The 18,585-nt window shown below is 44.0% G+C and overlaps 1 protein-coding gene across 1 annotated transcript in view; it reads left to right on the forward strand.

The window, feature by feature from the left end:
* The window catches only part of igsf21b (immunoglobin superfamily, member 21b), a gene marked incomplete at both ends in the record, with an annotated part of 67,214 nt that extends 49,625 nt beyond the window's left edge, over positions 1–17,589 (forward strand). Inside the window, 3 exon segments of the mRNA XM_080534329.1 lie at positions 14,976–15,076; positions 16,178–16,370; positions 17,507–17,589. Coding sequence (XP_080390455.1) covers positions 14,976–15,076; positions 16,178–16,370; positions 17,507–17,589 — 377 coding nt within the window.
* Positions 17,590–18,585: the final 996 nt, after the last annotated feature.

Below are 18,585 nucleotides of genomic sequence, written 5' to 3' on the forward strand. Positions count from 1 at the left end.
ACAATGGGGCAAGAAACTGTTGCTTTAGCCTATTCCTTGACTGGCTTGGAGGTAGCTGATTTGGTCAGCAATGATTTTTATGCTCTCCCAGAAGTTCTCACACAGAAAAGGATGCCAGTCACTCCGGACCATATAGTGACTCCTGAACAGTTGGCTAAATGGCCATACTTGTCGAAGGTACACATCCCGACTATTAAGGCAAATGTCGACCTTTTGATAGGAACCAATGCTCCCAAGGTATTAGAACCATGGGAGATCATTAACAGCTGCGGTAATGGCCCCTACGCCATTAGGACAGTGCTGGGATGGGCCGTTAATGGTCCGTTGAATGGAAGCAGTGGTGCTTGGGAGGCAGAAGTTCCCTCTGCTATGGTAAACAGGATCGCAGTGTGCAAGCTGGAGGAAATGCTGACCAATCAATACAACCATGAATTCAATGAAAAGACTGTGAAGGAAAATGAAATGTCCAGACAAGACCTCAAGTTTCTGGAAATCATGGAGAATTCAGCAGTACTTCAGGAGGGGAAGTATTGTTTGAAATTGCCCTTTAAGAACAAGGATGTACATCTGCCCAATAACTTCGTAGTGGCAAAGCAAAGGATTCAAGGGCTGAGGAAAAGGTTTCTCAATAACAAGCTTGTGCACCGGGAGTATACAGAGTACATGAACAAGCTCATCAGTAAGAACTATGCGGAGCAAGTGACACAACAGCAACAGCATGGTGAGAACGGGAAAGTGTGGTACATCCCTCACCATGGTGTCCACCATCCTAGGAAAGGATCCCTTCGTGTGGTTTTTGACTGTGGAGCCACATTTCAAGGTGCATCATTGAACAGTGAACTCTTGCAGGGTCCTAATCTCACCAGCTCACTCCTTGGAGTCCTTAGTCGTTTCAGACAGGAACCGGTGGCGTTTATGGGTGATATTCAAGCCATGTTCCATCAGGTGAAGGTTGCGGAGGAGGACAGGGATTTTCTTCGCTTTCTCTGGTGGACAGATGGGGATGTCACCAAGGATCTTGTGGAGTATCGTATGACGGTGCATCTGTTCGGTGCAGTGTCATCTCCCAGTTGTGCAAGTTATGCACTGAGAAGAACTGCTGATGATAACTCAAACTGGTTTTCAGCTGAGGTCCTTCAGTCTGTCAAGCAGAATTTCTATGTAGACGACTGTTTGAAGAGCTCAGCCACTGAAGGAGAAGCTGTCCAGATGATCAAAGATCTTATCACTCTCTGTCGCAAGGGGAGCTTTATCTTGGAAAAATGGATTAGTAACAGTCGTAGGGTCTTGCAAACAGTCACAGAAGAGCAAAGGGCCACGGACCTAAAGGAATTGGATCTGGATCGAGATGAGCTCCCAGTAGAGAGGGCGCTGGGTCTACAATGGTGTGTGGAGACCGACTCTTTCAGATTCAAGATGGAAGTAAAACAACAGCCTTTCACCCGACGTGGTATGTTGTCGATCACCAGTTCAGTATACGACCCTTTAGGTTTCCTGGCACCAGTCACTTTGCCTGCTAAGATGATGCAGCAAGAGCTCTGTCGGAGACGATATGGTTGGGATGATGCATTGCCACAGGACATCTTACAGCAATGGAAAAGGTGGTTGGAGGACTTAGATGTGCTGGCAGCATTCAATGTGGGCAGGTGCATCAAGCCAGTGGACTTTGGAGAGATCAAACAGGCTCAACTACATCACTTTGCCGATGCCAGTGAAAGGGGCTACGGAACCGTAACATACATCCGGATGTTGAATCATGAGAGCAAGATCCAGGTCTCCTTTTTGCTCGGTAAAGCCAGGGTGACACCTTCGAAGGCGGTGACTATCCCCAGACTGGAGTTAACAGCAGCTGGCCTTGCTGTCAGAGTGGACTCATTACTGAAGGCAGAGTTGAACTTCCAGTTGGAGGACTCCATGTACTGGACTGACAGCACTGCAGTGTTGAAATACCTGAACAATGAGGATAGGCGCTTTCATACATTCGTGGCCAACAGAGTCTCGGCAATCAGAGAAACATCTGAACCATCACAATGGAGGCATGTTGGTTCCAAAGACAATCCAGCTGATGATGCGTCAAGAGGGTTGAAGGTCTCTGACTTTTTGAGGAATAGCAGATGGCTTGAAGGGCCCGCGTTTCTTTGGAAGCATGAGAAGGACTGGCCCAAAATGGTGGGGGAAGTGTCGGTGGACCCTAATGACCAGGAAATCAGAAAGGAGGCAACAGTAAATGCCATAAGTGACGTGTCGAGTCCTACTGACCATCTCATTGCCTACTTTTCTGATTGGAGGAGGCTCAAAACATCAGTTGCCTGGTTTCTCAGGCTAAAAGCCATGTTGTTGGAACGCAGTAACCTGAGAAAGGTGCAAGGACAAGGGGTCACGGCAATGTCCGCAAGTCGCGGTTTGATGCTAGAGGATTTACTAGGAGCAGAGGTTGCCATCATACAGTATTGCCAGCGGCAGAGATTCAGTGAGGAGATTGCTGCTTTGTCATCTAAGAGAGCCACAGTGAGTCGCCAGAGTCCAATATTTAAGCTGGATCCTACTTTGGAGGATGGCCTTTTGAGGGTTGGTGGAAGACTGAGCAGAGGAGCAATGCCTGAGGAATCCAAACATCCGCTCATTCTCTCCAAAGATCAATATGTATCTACGCTCATTCTCAAGCATGTGCATCAAAATCTGGGTCATGGAGGGCGGGTTCACACACTGTCCAAAGTGAGGAGGAGGTTTTGGATCACCAACGCCAATTCGGCTGTCAGGAAGATTATTTCTGACTGTGGATTTTGTAAACGCTACAATGGAAGAGCAGTGGAGCAAAAGATGGCAGATCTCCCTAAGGAGAGAATCCTTCCCGATCTACCACCGTTTACCAACACTGGAGTGGATTACTTTGGACCCGTCGAAGTAAGGAGGGGAAGATCAATTTGTAAGCGGTACGGAGTTATATTTACCTGTATGGCAAGCAGGGCTATACATCTGGAGGTAGCTGTTTCATTGGAAACGGATGCTTGCATCAATGCTTTGCGGCGTTTTATTAGCAGGAGAGGACAGGTGGTCCACCTAAGGTCAGACAACGGTACCAACTTCGTTGGGGCAGAGAGAGAACTGAAGGGGGCTCTGGCTGCATTGAGTCATGAGAGAATTCAAGGAGTTCTGTCGCAGGTTGGAATCCGTTGGAGTTTTAACCCACCAGCAGGTTCACACCATGGTGGGGTGTGGGAAAGAATGATCCGTCTGGTGAGAAGAGTTCTCAGCTCTGTCCTACGTCAGCAAACGTTGGATGATGATGGACTGCATACGGTGTTGTGTGAAGTGGAGGCCATTTTGAATGATCGGCCAATTACCAAGCTCTCGGAGGAACCCGATGACCTGGAACCACTCACGCCCAACCATCTTCTCTTGAAGGGTAAACCCGCCCTACCACCTGGAGTGTTTGATCCTCAGGACCAATATGTGAGAAGACGATGGCGACAAGTTCAGTACCTCTCGGATCTTTTCTGGAAGAGATGGATACGGGAGTACTTGCCCTTGCTCCAGGAGAGGCAAAAATGGAACCAGAAGAAAAGGAGTTTGACAGCGGGAGATATCGTTGTTATTATGGATTCCTCAGCTCCTCGTGGTTCTTGGCCACTAGGCAAGGTTATAGAGGTTTTTCCAGACAAACAGGGGCTGGTACGTTCTGTGAGATTACAGACCAAATCAAGTACAATTGAAAGGCCAGTGACGAAACTTTGTTTGTTACATGAAGGGTAAATTTGTTTTGTCTGTACTTTATATTGGTTGTGGTCTGTTATAACGTGTGCTCCTTTCATGGTATTTTGTTTAAATTGTTATGTCGGTGCCAGTAACAATTAGGGGCCGGTGTGTAAGAGCCAAATATGGTCCTGTCATATGTGTGGTAATTCACTGTGTGGGCATGGGGTGGCGCTGTCACAATACCTGAGGCAGGTCTTTATAAGGTAGTACAATTGTTGTTATCGTCAGGTGTTGACCCCGGAAGGGCAAATAGGTTTGACCGCAATGGCGCTGAGTTTGTTGATGTTATCGTTTTTATACCAGTGATTAAGCCAAATGGAATGTGGCACATTCGTAACGCAATAAAGGTTTTTGTACAGCAAACCAATGACTACGGATCGTGTATAACCAACAGAACACATCAAACTAGAACGCACGGCGCGTCAACCAGAGTCCGCGGGTTAGCATCTCAGTAGCACAGTATTAGACTGTGCTCCTTTAACAGCGTGTGAGATGGGAAATGTGTCACTTGTTGTTAGTCAAGTCCCAAGTCAAGCTCAGCTGATCACCTTAGCCGACATTTACATGATTTATTTGTTTACATGTTTGGCATTTTAGCGGACGCCTTTATCCAAAGCGACTTACAGTAGTGTAAGTAAGTGAATCGTCTGTCCTTCAGTCATGATAGGAAAACCAAATCGATGCTGGGAGAAGGAATGGCAGACTGTATTCTGATTGTATCTTCTATGCTCTTTGTATGTTTCTATGCTCTTTGTATGTTTCTATGCTCTTTGTATGTGTCTTGGTGTAGGAGAAACGTAGGACCACGTTGGAAACAAGTGTTTCGGTACACGTTGACGTGTAGAAACTGTAGAGAGAAAATTGTAGAAATTGTAGAGAAAACTGGGGGGGTAGAGGTGATGAAGAGGTCTGTACAGGGGGGGTAGAGGGGATGAAGAGGTCTGTACAGGGGGGGTAGAGGTGATGAAGAGGTCTGTACAGGGGATGAAGAGGTCTGTACAGGGGGGTAGAGGGGATGAAGAGGTCTGTACAGGGGGGTAGAGGTGATGAAGAGGTCTGTAGAGGTGGGTAGAGGGGATGAAGAGGTCTGTACAGGGGGGGTAGAGGTGATGAAGAGGTCTGTACAGGGGGGGTAGAGGGGATGAAGAGGTCTGTACAGGGGGGTAGAGGGGATGAAGAGGTCTGTACAGGGGATGAAGAGGTCTGTACAGGGGGTAGAGGGGATGACGGGGTCTGTAGAGGTGGGTAGAGGGGATGACGGGGTCTGTACAGGGGGGTAGAGGGGATGAAGAGATCTGTACAGGGGGGTAGAGGGGATGAAGAGGTCTGTACAGGGGGGTAGAGGGGATGAAGAGGTCTGTACAGGGGGGTAGAGCTATTCTCGTGCTAAAATCGACTGTAAATCCAGATTTTAAAGTTGATATTCTTCCCCGTGGAGCATGCCCCCATAACCTGTGCCCCACCCAAAAATGTTAGCACCAGCCGCCACTGCAAATAGGTCGCGGATCCATTCTTTCGCAGTTCGTGGGTCTTTTGTGGTTGGGAAGTACCCCTCAAACTCTTTTAAAAGCAAAGACAGGTGATTGTGCATCAACTGGGAGAATGATGGCTCAGGCTCAGTCTCTTCCAAAATCCCTGCTAATGTTTGAAACATGTCAAATATCCCTCTGTTCACTCGCCGTCCCCACAATTCCAGTTTGGCTTTGAATGCAGCAACTTTATCTGCCAACTTGAAAACAGTTGTCATTTCCCCCTTAAGTGACAGATTGAGTTCATTGAGCAGGTTGAATATGTCACACAAGTAAGCGAGTTTAGCGACCCATTCCTCGTCACTGAAATGTGCTGCCAGTGGTGACTTTTTTTCTGAAAGAAATCTCTGCAGCGACTCTCGTAACTCAAACACTCTGGCCAACGATCTCCCTTTAGATAGCCATCTTACTTCTGTGTGCAAGAGAAGGCGTTTGGACTCTGCGTCCATCTCCTCACAAAGCTGCTCGAACAGACGCGAGTTAAGGGCATGTGCTTTGACGTGGTTAATATATCTATATCTTTTTTTTTTTAGTTATTTTTTCTGAGTGGGGCAGTCCCACTCATATTTTTTCATTTTTATTGATAGATAAAGTGGAGAATTAGACAGGAAGGATGGGTGAGAGTGAGAGGAGGGATGCCATGCAGGATATGTCCCCGGCCGGATTCGAACCGGGGACCCTACGCTTAACCCGCTACGCCACCTAAACGCCCCTATGTGGTTAATAACTTTAATGACATCATTCTATTCATAGCTTTCAGTCACGTGGTTTCTTCCCTAGCAACCACCAACCTGACGGGCAAAAAGTATCATAGCAACATCGCTCAACATGGCTGCCTACTATTTAGACCACCTCACTCATGAAGAACTATCAAGATACACGACGGTGATAGGAATGGAGGATTGACACCATTCAAATAGTGTTGGATTCCCTGTCTTCTACTCTATCCGGACACGTTGGAATTATTTTCCTAACCCCCGGAGAATCAAAGTTATTGACCTGCAAAGGGTGCCTCCTTGACCGGCTTTTCCCGTGAATAACACCGGTTATGGAGGTGGTACAAACATAAGACTATTATTGCTAAATTCACTATCAGTATACGGTCATTTTGAGCCCTTAACCACCGTGCCGACACCCCGAGAAGATATACTTTTAATATGAAACTCGATCAACCGGGCGTTCACCGGCTGCTGGACGAAACTCCCAACTCCCGCTGTCAGCGAGGCGAGGGAATATTTATATCCGGGAATTCGCTCCTTGCTGTGTCCACGGTGATAGGAGTGGAGGATCGACTCCATTCAAATAGTGTTGGATTCCCTGTCTTCTACTCTATCCGGACACGTTGGAATTATTTTCCTAACCCACGGGAAATCAAAGTTATTAACCCGCAAAAAGTGGGTTTTGCCCGTGGGTTTTGCCCGCAAAAAGTGCCTTTTGCCCGTCAGGTGGGCGTTTCCACTATGCTGTGACGTCACATGAAAGCTATGAATACGCTGTTAAGTTCAGGTGACATTTTTCGGCTAGCCAGCATTTCCCTGTGAATGACACAGTGTGTAGACTCACATTCAGTTGCGACCTCCTTAACCCGCGCAGTTAAACCAGAAAGCCGTCCGGTCATAGCAGCAGCTATGATATGGCTAAGTGCTTAAACACTTTCTTTACAACCATAGCCACTAAATTAGTTAACAATCTACCACCCCACTCAGGGCGTTATGGTGTAGAGCACATCCGTGCGTTCTACAATAAACTGGGTGTACGCAAAGATGATTTTAAACTCTCCATGGTGTCAAACGATGAGGTGTTTAAAAAGCTGGGCGCTCTACACTCAGAAAAGGCCACGGGCCATGACAATATTCCAGCCAGATTTCTAAAAGACTCAGCTGCCTCCATTACCCCAATCATCACCCACATAATAAACCTCTCCATCAAACAGGGACACGTCCCCCTTGACTTTAAAATAGCAAGGGTAACCCCACTGTATAAAAAAGGAAGCAAATTAGACCCAGGCAACTACCGACCTGTTTCTATTCTTAATTCCATCTCGAAACTTATGGAAAAAATAGTTTATGAACAGGTTGATAGGTACCTTACCGAAAAAAATCTGATGTATGAATTTCAATCAGGATTCAGAACATCCCATTCCACTGACACATGCCTTCTCTATTTGAACGACCACATCAACCATGAGGTGGACTCGGGCAAGTACTGCGGCATGGTCATGCTGGACCTCCAGAAGGCCTTCGACACAGTAGATCACCACATATTGTTAGATAAACTGAAAGCAATTGGGTTCGATAGAACATCGGTGAGCTGGATGCAATCCTACTTAGAGGGGAGGGAACAGGTGGTTAGTGTGAACGGAACACTGTCCCCCCCCCTCCCAGTGACCTGCGGCGTTCCACAAGGAAGCATATTGGGACCTTTACTGTTCCTAATATATGTGAATGACATGTCATCAGCATGTGATTGCAATTTGTTCCTGTTCGCGGATGACTCGGCTCTGCTGGTCTCTGACAGGGACATATTGCAGGTGGAAAAAGCGCTAAGCACTGAACTGAGTAGAATCTGCATCTGGCTAGCTGACAATAAACTATCAATACACCTAGGTAAAACTGAAAACATCCTATACGGATCCCCATCTAAACTCAGAAAGGCTGAACATTTTAAAATAAAAGTGGGTAACATTAATATCACAAGAAAAGAGGATATTACATACCTGGGCTCCATCCTAGAGGCAAATCTTTCCGGAGATAAAATGGCAGCAAAAGTAATCAAAAAAGTGAACCATAGAACTAGATTCTTGTACAGGATATCCTCACTTGTCAGTAAAAACACACTGAGGACCCTATCCGGAGCTCTCATTCAATGTCACTTCGACTATGCCGTAACATCATGGTACTATAGAACCACAAAGGCCCATAAAACAAGACTCCAGACAGCCCAAAATAAACTGGTTAGGCTTCTGCTAGGCCTCAACCCTAGGACACATCTAACCGCTGCTCATTTTTTGAGCCTTGATTGGCTACGAGTAGTTGACAGAGTGCAGCAGCTTGCACTGGGCCTGGTCTTCAAGATACGCTACACCACAAAGACACCCAAGTACCTGTCAACATACTTCCAAAAAGTGAACAACGTCCACACATACAACACCAGAGGAAGCTCCACGAACCACGTTCAACCGCGTTGCACCACAAACAAGGGGTTAAACTCGTTTGCAAACTATGCAGTAAAAATGTGGAACGCCCTTCCTATAATCTTAAAGGAGTGCAAAACACTGCCCACCTTCAAAACCACTCTCAAAAAACATTTACAGGAGGCTGCAATCCGTAACTGGACCCTCTAAATCAAAAATCAGATTAAAAGACCCGAACTACCCACTGTACATACTTTGTGTTTTGTCCCCCGCCCCCACCTGTGGTGTATGTCCCCACCTGTCCTACCCGCTGTACATACCGTATGTTTTGTTGTACTGTTCTTCCCATGATGGATGTATGTTTATCTTGTAGATAGTAATAGTTATTTGTCTGTATTATCTTGTAGATAGTACTAGTTTTGTTTCTTTTGTCTGTCTTACATGTAACGATGAATTGAGAATCAAGGACCCCAATTGAAATAAGCCAGTGGCTTTCTTGGGTTTTTATCCTTTTAGTTGACCTTGTATGTAATATGTACTTTCATGTACCTACTTCTGCAAACCTTCTAATAAAGTTTTCAATCAATCAATCAATCAGCTCCATCCGTGCATATGCCGACACAAAAGGACCAATTCAGTTTTCCTGATATGTAATCATTCAGAGACTTGAATAGTTCCGTAGCTGTGGTGTTGGTTGGCAACAATAGTGCACATAACATATCCTCATGCAAATCTTCCTGATATATATATCGCACATAGACAAGTAGCCTTGTTGTCAACATCAGTAGACTCATCAACCTGGATTGCATACCACGGTGATTTATTAATCCTCTCCAACAATTGTGCCTCAATGTCCGCTGCTATTTTCTCAATTCGCCTAGTGACGGTGCTAGCTGAAAGAGGAACCTGTTCTATCTTTTTAACTGCAGCCTCTCCTAGAAGTTCACGGCAAAGGTCCTTAGCGGCGGGATGGATCAATTCTTCACCAATAGTAAAAGGTTTCTTCACCTTAGCAATGCGGTTAGCCACTAAGTATGATGATCTCACAGTGCACTCACATTTGTTGATGTGGTGGCCATCAGTAATTGCTTCCGTCCTTGTTCGCGTTTTTTTCTTTCAAAAAACTCCAAAGGCTTGTCTTTTAATGCAGTGTGCTTGGTCTCCATGTGCCGAAGCAGTTTTGAAGGCTTCATTGCCTCATTTGCTAGCCTGTCGCCACATAATATGCAGAGCGGGCTTGGCGCATGAGAGTCACCTGTAGCGATAAAACCGTATTTTAAGTAGGACTCCTGATATTGTCTTTTAAATGCAGATTTCTTTTTCTTGGAAGTCGTAGGCTCTTCATCTTCTTCCTCTGTCTCCTCATTGGGTCTTTTCCCCTTTCCAAAGACGCTCTATAAGACTGCGAGCGCGATGTTTTTTCACCTACTTTTAGCGCGACAAGGTGTCGAATCACACGACCACTCTTCACAATGGGGGAGTGTGTATTGACGCACAAAGATCGCTGGATGCCGATGTCACACAAGAAGAGAAAATGACAAGATCACTACCTCTAAAAATGCATCAAGTTCCTATGCGCAGAGAAGCGGGAAAATTATTAGCGCAATCTGATATGAAGCTTGAGTCAGCTGAAAACGAACTATGGAACAAATGTAAATATACATTATATATATGGAGAGGAGATTGATTGAGATTGCGGGAGATTTACTAACAAATGAAAGTTGATTATCATTATTAAAAAAGAATAGTAATAAATATTGCAATATTGTGTTATCATAATTATGAGCTTCACAGTGATAAAGTCTGTTTATTTGTCGTGAACTTTGCCGGTAACGTCAGCCTGTCAGCCCCTGCAACTGCTCACAGGGGCTGAATATGTTCATTCTTTTTATTTTGATTACATTATATAATTGTATTTGGTATAATGACAAATAAACTTGAAACTTGAATGATCTCATAGGAGCGCGTACCTGCACGGAGCGTTCATGTGCCGCAACCTGTTATAGTTAGTTTCACCTATATTAGTGAAAAGAGCTGAAAGAAAGGAGAGAAAGAGTACAGAATGATAAATCATTCAGAATGTTATTGGTTTTAATATTTCACAATCTGCCAGAATAAGCACGCTCCCTCGCACGCCCAGCCCATCATTTTTGATGCCGCTAATGTGTGTAATGAAAAGTGTGACAATGTTGAAAGACATGATGTCATAATCAAAATATAAAACCTGATTGGATAAAATAAGATTCTGTTGTGATTGTGTTGACATTGTTGTGATGTCAAAAGAAATCTTGGTTATGTAATGTGTAAAGTGGAGAGGAGATTGATCGGGACTGCGGGAGTTTTCATTACTAACGAATGATGGTTGATTATTATTATACAAAAATAATCGTAATACATATTGCAATATTGTGTTATTATAATTATGAGCTTCACAGAGATGCACAAGCCTGTCGTGTTTATTTGTCGTGAACTTCACGCCGGCCGTAACATCAGCCTGTCAGCCCCGCGACTGCTGTAAGCTTGTAAGCTTTGAAACCCGCTTGGCTCCCCTCTGCCCTTAAAACTCTTTCTCTCTTCTGCCTGGGTGGTGTGTAGCCTATTTGCATGGTGAATGAATGAATGAATGAATGAATGGTCTTTATTGTCATTGCTATAGTACAGGTACCAAACAACGAAATTTGGGAGGGGTGGCTCCCCTGGTGCTAGGAAAGAAAAAAAAACTAAAAAAACAAGAAGGGAAAGGAGCTGGTTTACATAAATAAAGGCTATGTACACTATCCACTATACTATACTGTACAGATAAGACGACTAGGGTTGTCATATTGCACATAGTGTTATTGCACATTCATTTAAAGTGTCGCAGTTTGCAGGCTTGAAATGTACACATTTGTGCCTCAGCACTACACCTGATTTTTTCAATCCAGCAGCTGCCATCAATCCGTCCAGAATGTCCAGGGCCCAGAACCTAGGTCTTTGCTGTGTTCAGGGCCTGGATGGCCCTGGGGTAGAAGCTGTGCTTCAGTCTGTTTGTCCTTGCGGCCATGGTCCTGTACCGCCTTTTCGAGGGCAGCCGGGCAAAGTGTTCGTACCCAGGGTGGGTTGGGTCTCTGGAGATCTTGGAGGCCTTCCTGAGACAGCGTGTGTTGTACAGCTCTTCCAGAGAGGGGAGGGGGGCGCCGGTGATCTTCTGGGCTGTTCTCACGACTCTCTGTAGCGCATTTCTCTCCGCGGTTGTGCAGCTGGAGAACCAGTTGCAGATGCCGTAGGTGAGGATGCTCTCCACTACGCCGCGGTAGAAGGCCACCAGTATCTCCTGCTTGTTGTGTTCCTTCCACAGGTCACCATGGGACTGCTCAGAAAAATGTATAATAGCCTACATTATATACTGTAGGTCTATTATGAATATCCGTTCGTTATATAATATTCGTTGATGATTACATAATCAAATGTAGGCTACTGCAATTACTTTCATTATACTGTTGAGAGAGTTGAGTACAACTGAGTACAACCTTTTTGGTGGGAGGTGTGGGGGGATGGTTTGAAGGGCTTGGTGGATGATTTGGCATCCTTTGTTTGTTGATCGGAAACGATCAAAAAGCGATCATTGAGAATAAGATGACCCTACCCCATGCATCAACCATTACATCAAGTGATAGTTACTCACTTTAGAAACTAGTTCTTAGCCTACACGTTTATTTGTCAAATACATGCTCTGCGTGTTTCTATTTATGATGATTCATAAATAATCTGTTGGTCAAAGATAAACTGATAAATGAAAGGGAGCAACAGAGGAATCTAGGGCCTACCGGCATTTGGAAAAGTAGTACAAATATAATGACATATATATACAAATACTTATCAAATGTACATTTTGTGATATAAACACAGCTGTTTTGCATCACGCATAGCCCGCAGCTATATTTGGAACACGAGTTGCCTCGCTGGAACGAGACAGGCGCGCAAGACTGATACACAACACACACGTCCCGCTCAGGTTCTATAGATCGCGCAGCGGCAGCGAAATACATTATCAATATCTTATTATCAATTATCAATATACTGGTGGCCTGAGGTGGTCTAGCACCGTGGTCGTGCACACATGGCCCTTCTTCTCCTTACTTTCCTGTCTTCACTATATCAGTCCAATAAAATGAAAACTATGAGTGGGACTGCCCCACTCAGAAAAAACATTATGGTAAAACAACATTATATACAAAAAATACAATACAATATTATAAATATCCGTTCGTTATTATTACATAATCAAATGTAGCCCGCAGCGCAGAGCGCATATGTCTTATTGAGTCATCTGTATTTGGAACACTTTTGATTAGCTGGAACGAGACAGGCGTGCGAGACTGATACACACCACACCTCTGCCTTATCATAGATTGGTCCCACACATATTTACCATCATATTTTTCAATATACGGTATGATATACGGTATGAAACGGTATGATATGGCAGATATGGTACATTGCAGTCGCACGCACCCGTCCCGCTCCAGTTCTAGTAGTTCGCCGACATCATTTTATTTGATGTACACATTTCACGGAAAGAGAATTCTGATTTGTGGCAAGAGACAGTTTATTCACCCAACAATTGTTTGTTCACTGCACATTATAACATGAACACAGTGAGGATTCAAACAAACAAAATGTGCATTTCCAGTGTGCTTTCTTGCATGAGCACCTTGCACCACAGCAACTTGCGCTTTTACAGCCACATTTGACCAGTTCAGTGCAGGCTTTCGAAGCCATTGGTAGAATGCTCCACACAGGAAGCCAGACCTGGCTGTCTCTATCCAATGTCCATCCACATCCTTCTGGACTGGGTGTCGGCTGCTGAGCCAGTTCAGATGTTGCCCAGATCCCAGACTGGTAGGCAACTCGCTTCAAGTGCTGCAGAAGGGAATCTTGTGTTGGTGGAATGTGTTCCATCGTTCTGTTCTTCTGGCAGAACAACTCTCTCCGTGCTTCATTAATAGATTCCACATCACTCGTCTTGTCGTAAAGGACGATTGTGTAGCGCTCCAGAAGTTGAAATTGCTGGGCATCTATGGTCACGGGAGTGTGCGGATTCGCTGCCATGTAGTTGAAGGCCTGGGTGACCTCGGGGTAGGAATTCCAAGCCTCCCATGCTGACATCTTCCCCTTCCCAGATCTCCAGGGACCCGACCCACCCTGGGTACGAACACTTTACCAGGCTGCCCTCGAACAGGCGGTACAGGACCATGTTCGCAAGGACAAACAGACTGAAGCTCAGCTTCTACCCCAGGGCCATCCAGGCCCTGAACACAGCAAAGACCTAGGTTCTGGGCCCTGGACAGTCTGGACGGATTGATGACAGCTGCTGGATTGAAAATCAGGTGTAGTGCTGAGGCACAAATGTGTACATTTCAAGCCTGCAAACTGCGACACTTTAAATGAATGTGCAATAACACTATGTGCAATATGACAACCCTAGGGTACATAAGGTTGCAGAGAATAGGAAATGTTAGAATAGGTATAGCATAGCATAGAGTACAGCACAGTGTTTTATTTGTACAGTGTATAGTATAGTGGATAGTGTACATAGCCTTTATTTATGTAAACCAGCTCCTTTCCCTTCTTGTTTTGTTTTTGTTTTTTTTCTTTCCTAGCACCAGGGGAGCCCCCCCCTCCCAAATGTCGTTGTTTGGTACCTGTACTATATCAATGACGATAAAGACCATTCATTCATTCATTCATATCTATCTATATATATCTTTAACCTGTAAAACATCACATGAACTTGCACCAACTTATCTCACCGACCTCCAGCTATACAGCCCTGCACACGTATGAGTCAATGTGAGCACAGCCCTGCACACGTATGAGTCAATGTGAGCACAGCCCTGCACACGTATGAGTCAATGTGAGCACAGCCCTGCACACGTATGAGTCAATGTGAGTCAATGTGAGCACAGCCCTGCACAAGTATGAGTCAATGTGAGCACAGCCCTGCACACGTATGAGTCAATGTGAGCACAGCCCTGCACACGTATGAGTCAATGTGAGCACAGCCCTGCACACGTATGAGTCAATGTGAGTCAATGTGAGCACAGCCCTGCACACGTATGAGTCAATGTGAGTCAATGTGAGCGCAGCCCTGCACAAGTATGAGTCAATGTGAGCACAGCCCATCCGTAATCATGAACCTGCTCTTTGGATTGTTGCTAGTTTACATATGTATGGTTCATGCATAGTAGATCCATTTCCTCAGTCATTAAATGATTACATTTGAGATGACCACTCTTTCAAAATGACCTAGCCTACATTTTGAAGGTTATTATGCTCCTGGTTGTAGAGAAGTGTGCGTTCCTCCATGAGACCCATTTCTGCTCACTAGGATCATAGTGTACCTTTGAAATACTAAAAACCAGACCTGTTTCAAGAACAGAATGGACAGTAGGGGAGCCACCCCTCCTAAATTTCGTTGTTTGGTACCTGTACTGTAGCAATGACAATAAAGTCCATTCATTCATTCATTCATTCATTCATTCATACATTTAGAGTTGTTTTGTGTTTTCCTTTAGCGGCTCCCAGGGGCCCCAAACTGACCATGACCCCGACTAGGGCTAAGGTAGGGGACACCGTCCGCATCGTGGTCCAGGGCTTCCAAGTAGGAGCTCTTGGGGTAAGTGTATCGGAAATGGTTAATGACTTTGTTTCCCTGATCATCAAGAACAATGCGAGAACAATGTCAGAAGCATCCATTCGATTCAAGTCTTTGTTGTAACTGCTGAACTGAAACGATAGGGCTACGACTGTACTCTGTATGTTTGTTAAAGTGAAGTGTCGCGCAGGTTCAGTAAGGCATGGCGAGGAGGATGCAGCTGGCCGTCGGGGACAGACTCTCACTTTTGCTGATCATGTCACATGTTCATGTGACAGGCAATAAGAGCCAGTTCACGTTAGTTCCCCTATAGCTTGAGCCATCATTCACAGCCTGTTCTTTTGAGTTTCCCACCCCCCACCCCAGGTTCCACCTGTAAGTTATCTGTAGTTACCTACATACGGAGCGGGTTGAATTTCAGAGTTCTCCCCACTTTTGTATTTTATTCATTATTTAATATTGTCTATTCAAGCGGAGTTTAGACATTTACTGAGCTACGTATATCAGAGTGGAACCATCCATTATGCCAGATCAATTGTGCATTCATTGAACTAAAAAAATTCCATCACCTTGTGTTATGGTATGGTAGGGTTGCTGTATTGGTACGATGGCCATATTGGATAGAGTAGCATCCTTAAAGGGTTAGTGCACCCAAAATGTTCTCATACAAACCTTGTAGTCAATTTACCAAGACAGTTCGGTGCTATTTCATTCTCACTGAGACACTTGATAGCTATATTTTTGTTATGTTGAGCAGCTTTGCCATAGGGCTCCATTCATTCGGAACACAATATATTATATACTGCATCTAAAACACCTTAAAAATACGCCTATCTATCCAACTCTTTACATTTACGTTATTTTATTTATTATTTTACATTTACTTAATGTAATTGATTTCTTTAAGATTAAATGTTAATGGTACTGTGGGGCTGAATTGGTATGGCTGTATGGTGCTGACAACGCTTAAGTTGTTGATTTAGTTCACATAGGGACCGTATATCCAAAATGTGTGTACTATGCACACAAGTTGCTTTCGATAAAAAAAAAAAAAAATTGGAAGAAAGGATGCATTCTACATAATAGTGTCAAAGAAGGGACTCTGTTTCATCTTCTCCTCAGAACGAGGTGTTCCCTGAGCCGCTGTTCACCTGGACTAGAGTTGGGGGTCAGCTGCTGGACGGGAGAGACAAGCATGATGGGAAAGAGCTAATCCTAGAGCGGGTGCCGGCCGACCTTAACGGCTCCATGTACCGCTGCACGGCCCAGAATCCTCTAGGCTCCACTGACACACACACACGTCTCATTGTGTTTGGTGAGTGGAACACTGAATCCGAAATAGGGCCCTAGCCCCTACCCCCTGGACACACATTGGATAGGTGTGGCTATAAAAAGGTTTAAGCCAGAAAACGTTGCCTTCCGGTCAATGAAGTAGTCACTGCCGAGTGAGAAGGTCTACTTATTTCTATCCAATCTTCTCAGATATGCACTAGTGCAAATGGTAGGGGTCTGTTTTGGATTCCATGTTTCAGAGAAAATCATAATGTTGCAATCCATAATCGTCCTCTGTGAGGTAATCCAGAGTTTGAGTTCATCCATTTTGTTTGCTAGTGAGCGGACATTGGCTTGTGTTATTGTTTAGCTCACATGCCTCTGCGTTACTTATTTTACTTATTTACGTTACTTTAAAATAAAATAAATTATTATTATTGGGTTTTTGTATCTACTGTAAATGCTGCAGTGCCAATGTTGAGGAACAAAAGCCATAAGAATTTGACTCTTGTGTACTTGTACAATGAGATGTAATAAAAGCAATTCTGATTCTGGTTCTGGTTACATCTACATGAGCATGCTGCACGTGTAACCTTTCTTTCACTGTTTCAATAGAAAATCCAAGAATGAAGAAGGGGAACCGTTTTGTTGGTAAGTCTTTGGAGGATTCTCTTAGCGTGAGAAGTATATATTAAAGAACAATAGTATGCACTATCAAAGTACAACATTATTGTTAAGTTAGGTCAATATTATTAAAGGGACAATTCATCCAAATTAATTGCAAAGTGATACACACCAAATACGTTATGTCTTTACATTATTATTCTTTTATGTTGATTGTTTAAAAAAAAAACATATTTTAATATATATTTCTTTCTAAATCTTTTGGGATGAAGCATACTGTATACTGTAGCTTCAAGTGTACTTTAGCACTTTTACATTTCTTTATGTAAGGTGCTTTACAAATAAAATATATTATTATTATTATTATTATGATGATGATGATGATTATTATTATTATTACTGTACTGTAGCTGGATTTACACAAAACACAATGGGGATGTGGACTGATCTGGGTATTAGACATAAACAGACCAAAACACTGACCCTAATTGCTCTTGACAGTGAATATATGATGTAAACAGCACTAATGATGAGCGATGACTTGTGTCCATGCAGTGGAAGATGCAGCGTGCTGTAAGGAGGTGCTGGGGCTAGCCACCATGCTACTGCTGCTCACCCTTACACTGGAGATGACATGATCAGCCACTGGACACCCATCCTTTTCCTGTCTCACTTTAGCTTCACTCCACATCGTCCCAGAGCCCCGACAGCACTCTGGTAGATCTGAAACAATTGGATGGACAGGGCCGAAACCATTACCCATAAGGCAAAGTGAAGAAGTTGCCATATTGCAGAAACCTATCCAATCCTCTGAGATCTACAGAATTGACTAGGGGCTAGTGTAGGGGCTAGGGGCTGCTTTAGAGATCACCATTCCTCTGCCATCTCCATCTGCTGAGCAGCCAGTCCAAAGGCTTGGCCTATTCCACTGACTCTTGGCCTATTCCACTGACTCTTGGCCTATTCCACTGACTCTTGGTCTCCCTTTCCCTAAAACAGCCTAGAAAAGGAGTAACATGGACCAAAATAAAGTTTCAGAAGAAGACAAAAATAACATGCACCATTAAAGGAAACTCTTTGTTGTTGTGTTGGTATTCTGCTTCTATTTGGATGAACTGCAGCTCTAGATTCCCATATTGTTTGAACTGTCTGTATTAATATTTGATGGGGGTTATTCTTAGGACTTAAAGCAGCATTTTACCTACCTAATATTTATTGTCAGTCCTCCATTAGTATGACACTATTCCAGGAAGTACATCTAGGCTTGTTAGGATCTATGAGACTTGGTTGCACAAAATAATTACAAATAAAAATGTAACCATAGCTGTACATGATCTGCCTGTTTATTCCAAGATGGGAACATCATTAAATATAGAATACAGTTCTTCATGGATAGCCTCTTCAAAAATATTTAAAAACTCCGTGGTCAATTTATTGTAGCAGTAAGATTGTCTAATCCTGTAAATTGCCAATGCATGTTTGATGTTTTTATCAACCATTGTGAGATATTGTGGGCTGGCCCACATTAGACACTTTTCCAATTGTAATGTTATTCTGAGTCAGTACACATTACATGTTTTGACATTTCATGGTCAGCGATTCCTTGAATTAGGAATAAACTAAATAATATGGAA

The sequence above is a fragment of the Nansenia antarctica genome (genome assembly GCF_963989245.1).
Source record: "Nansenia antarctica genome assembly, chromosome: 6".
NCBI classification, from domain to species: domain Eukaryota; kingdom Metazoa; phylum Chordata; class Actinopteri; order Argentiniformes; family Microstomatidae; genus Nansenia; species Nansenia antarctica.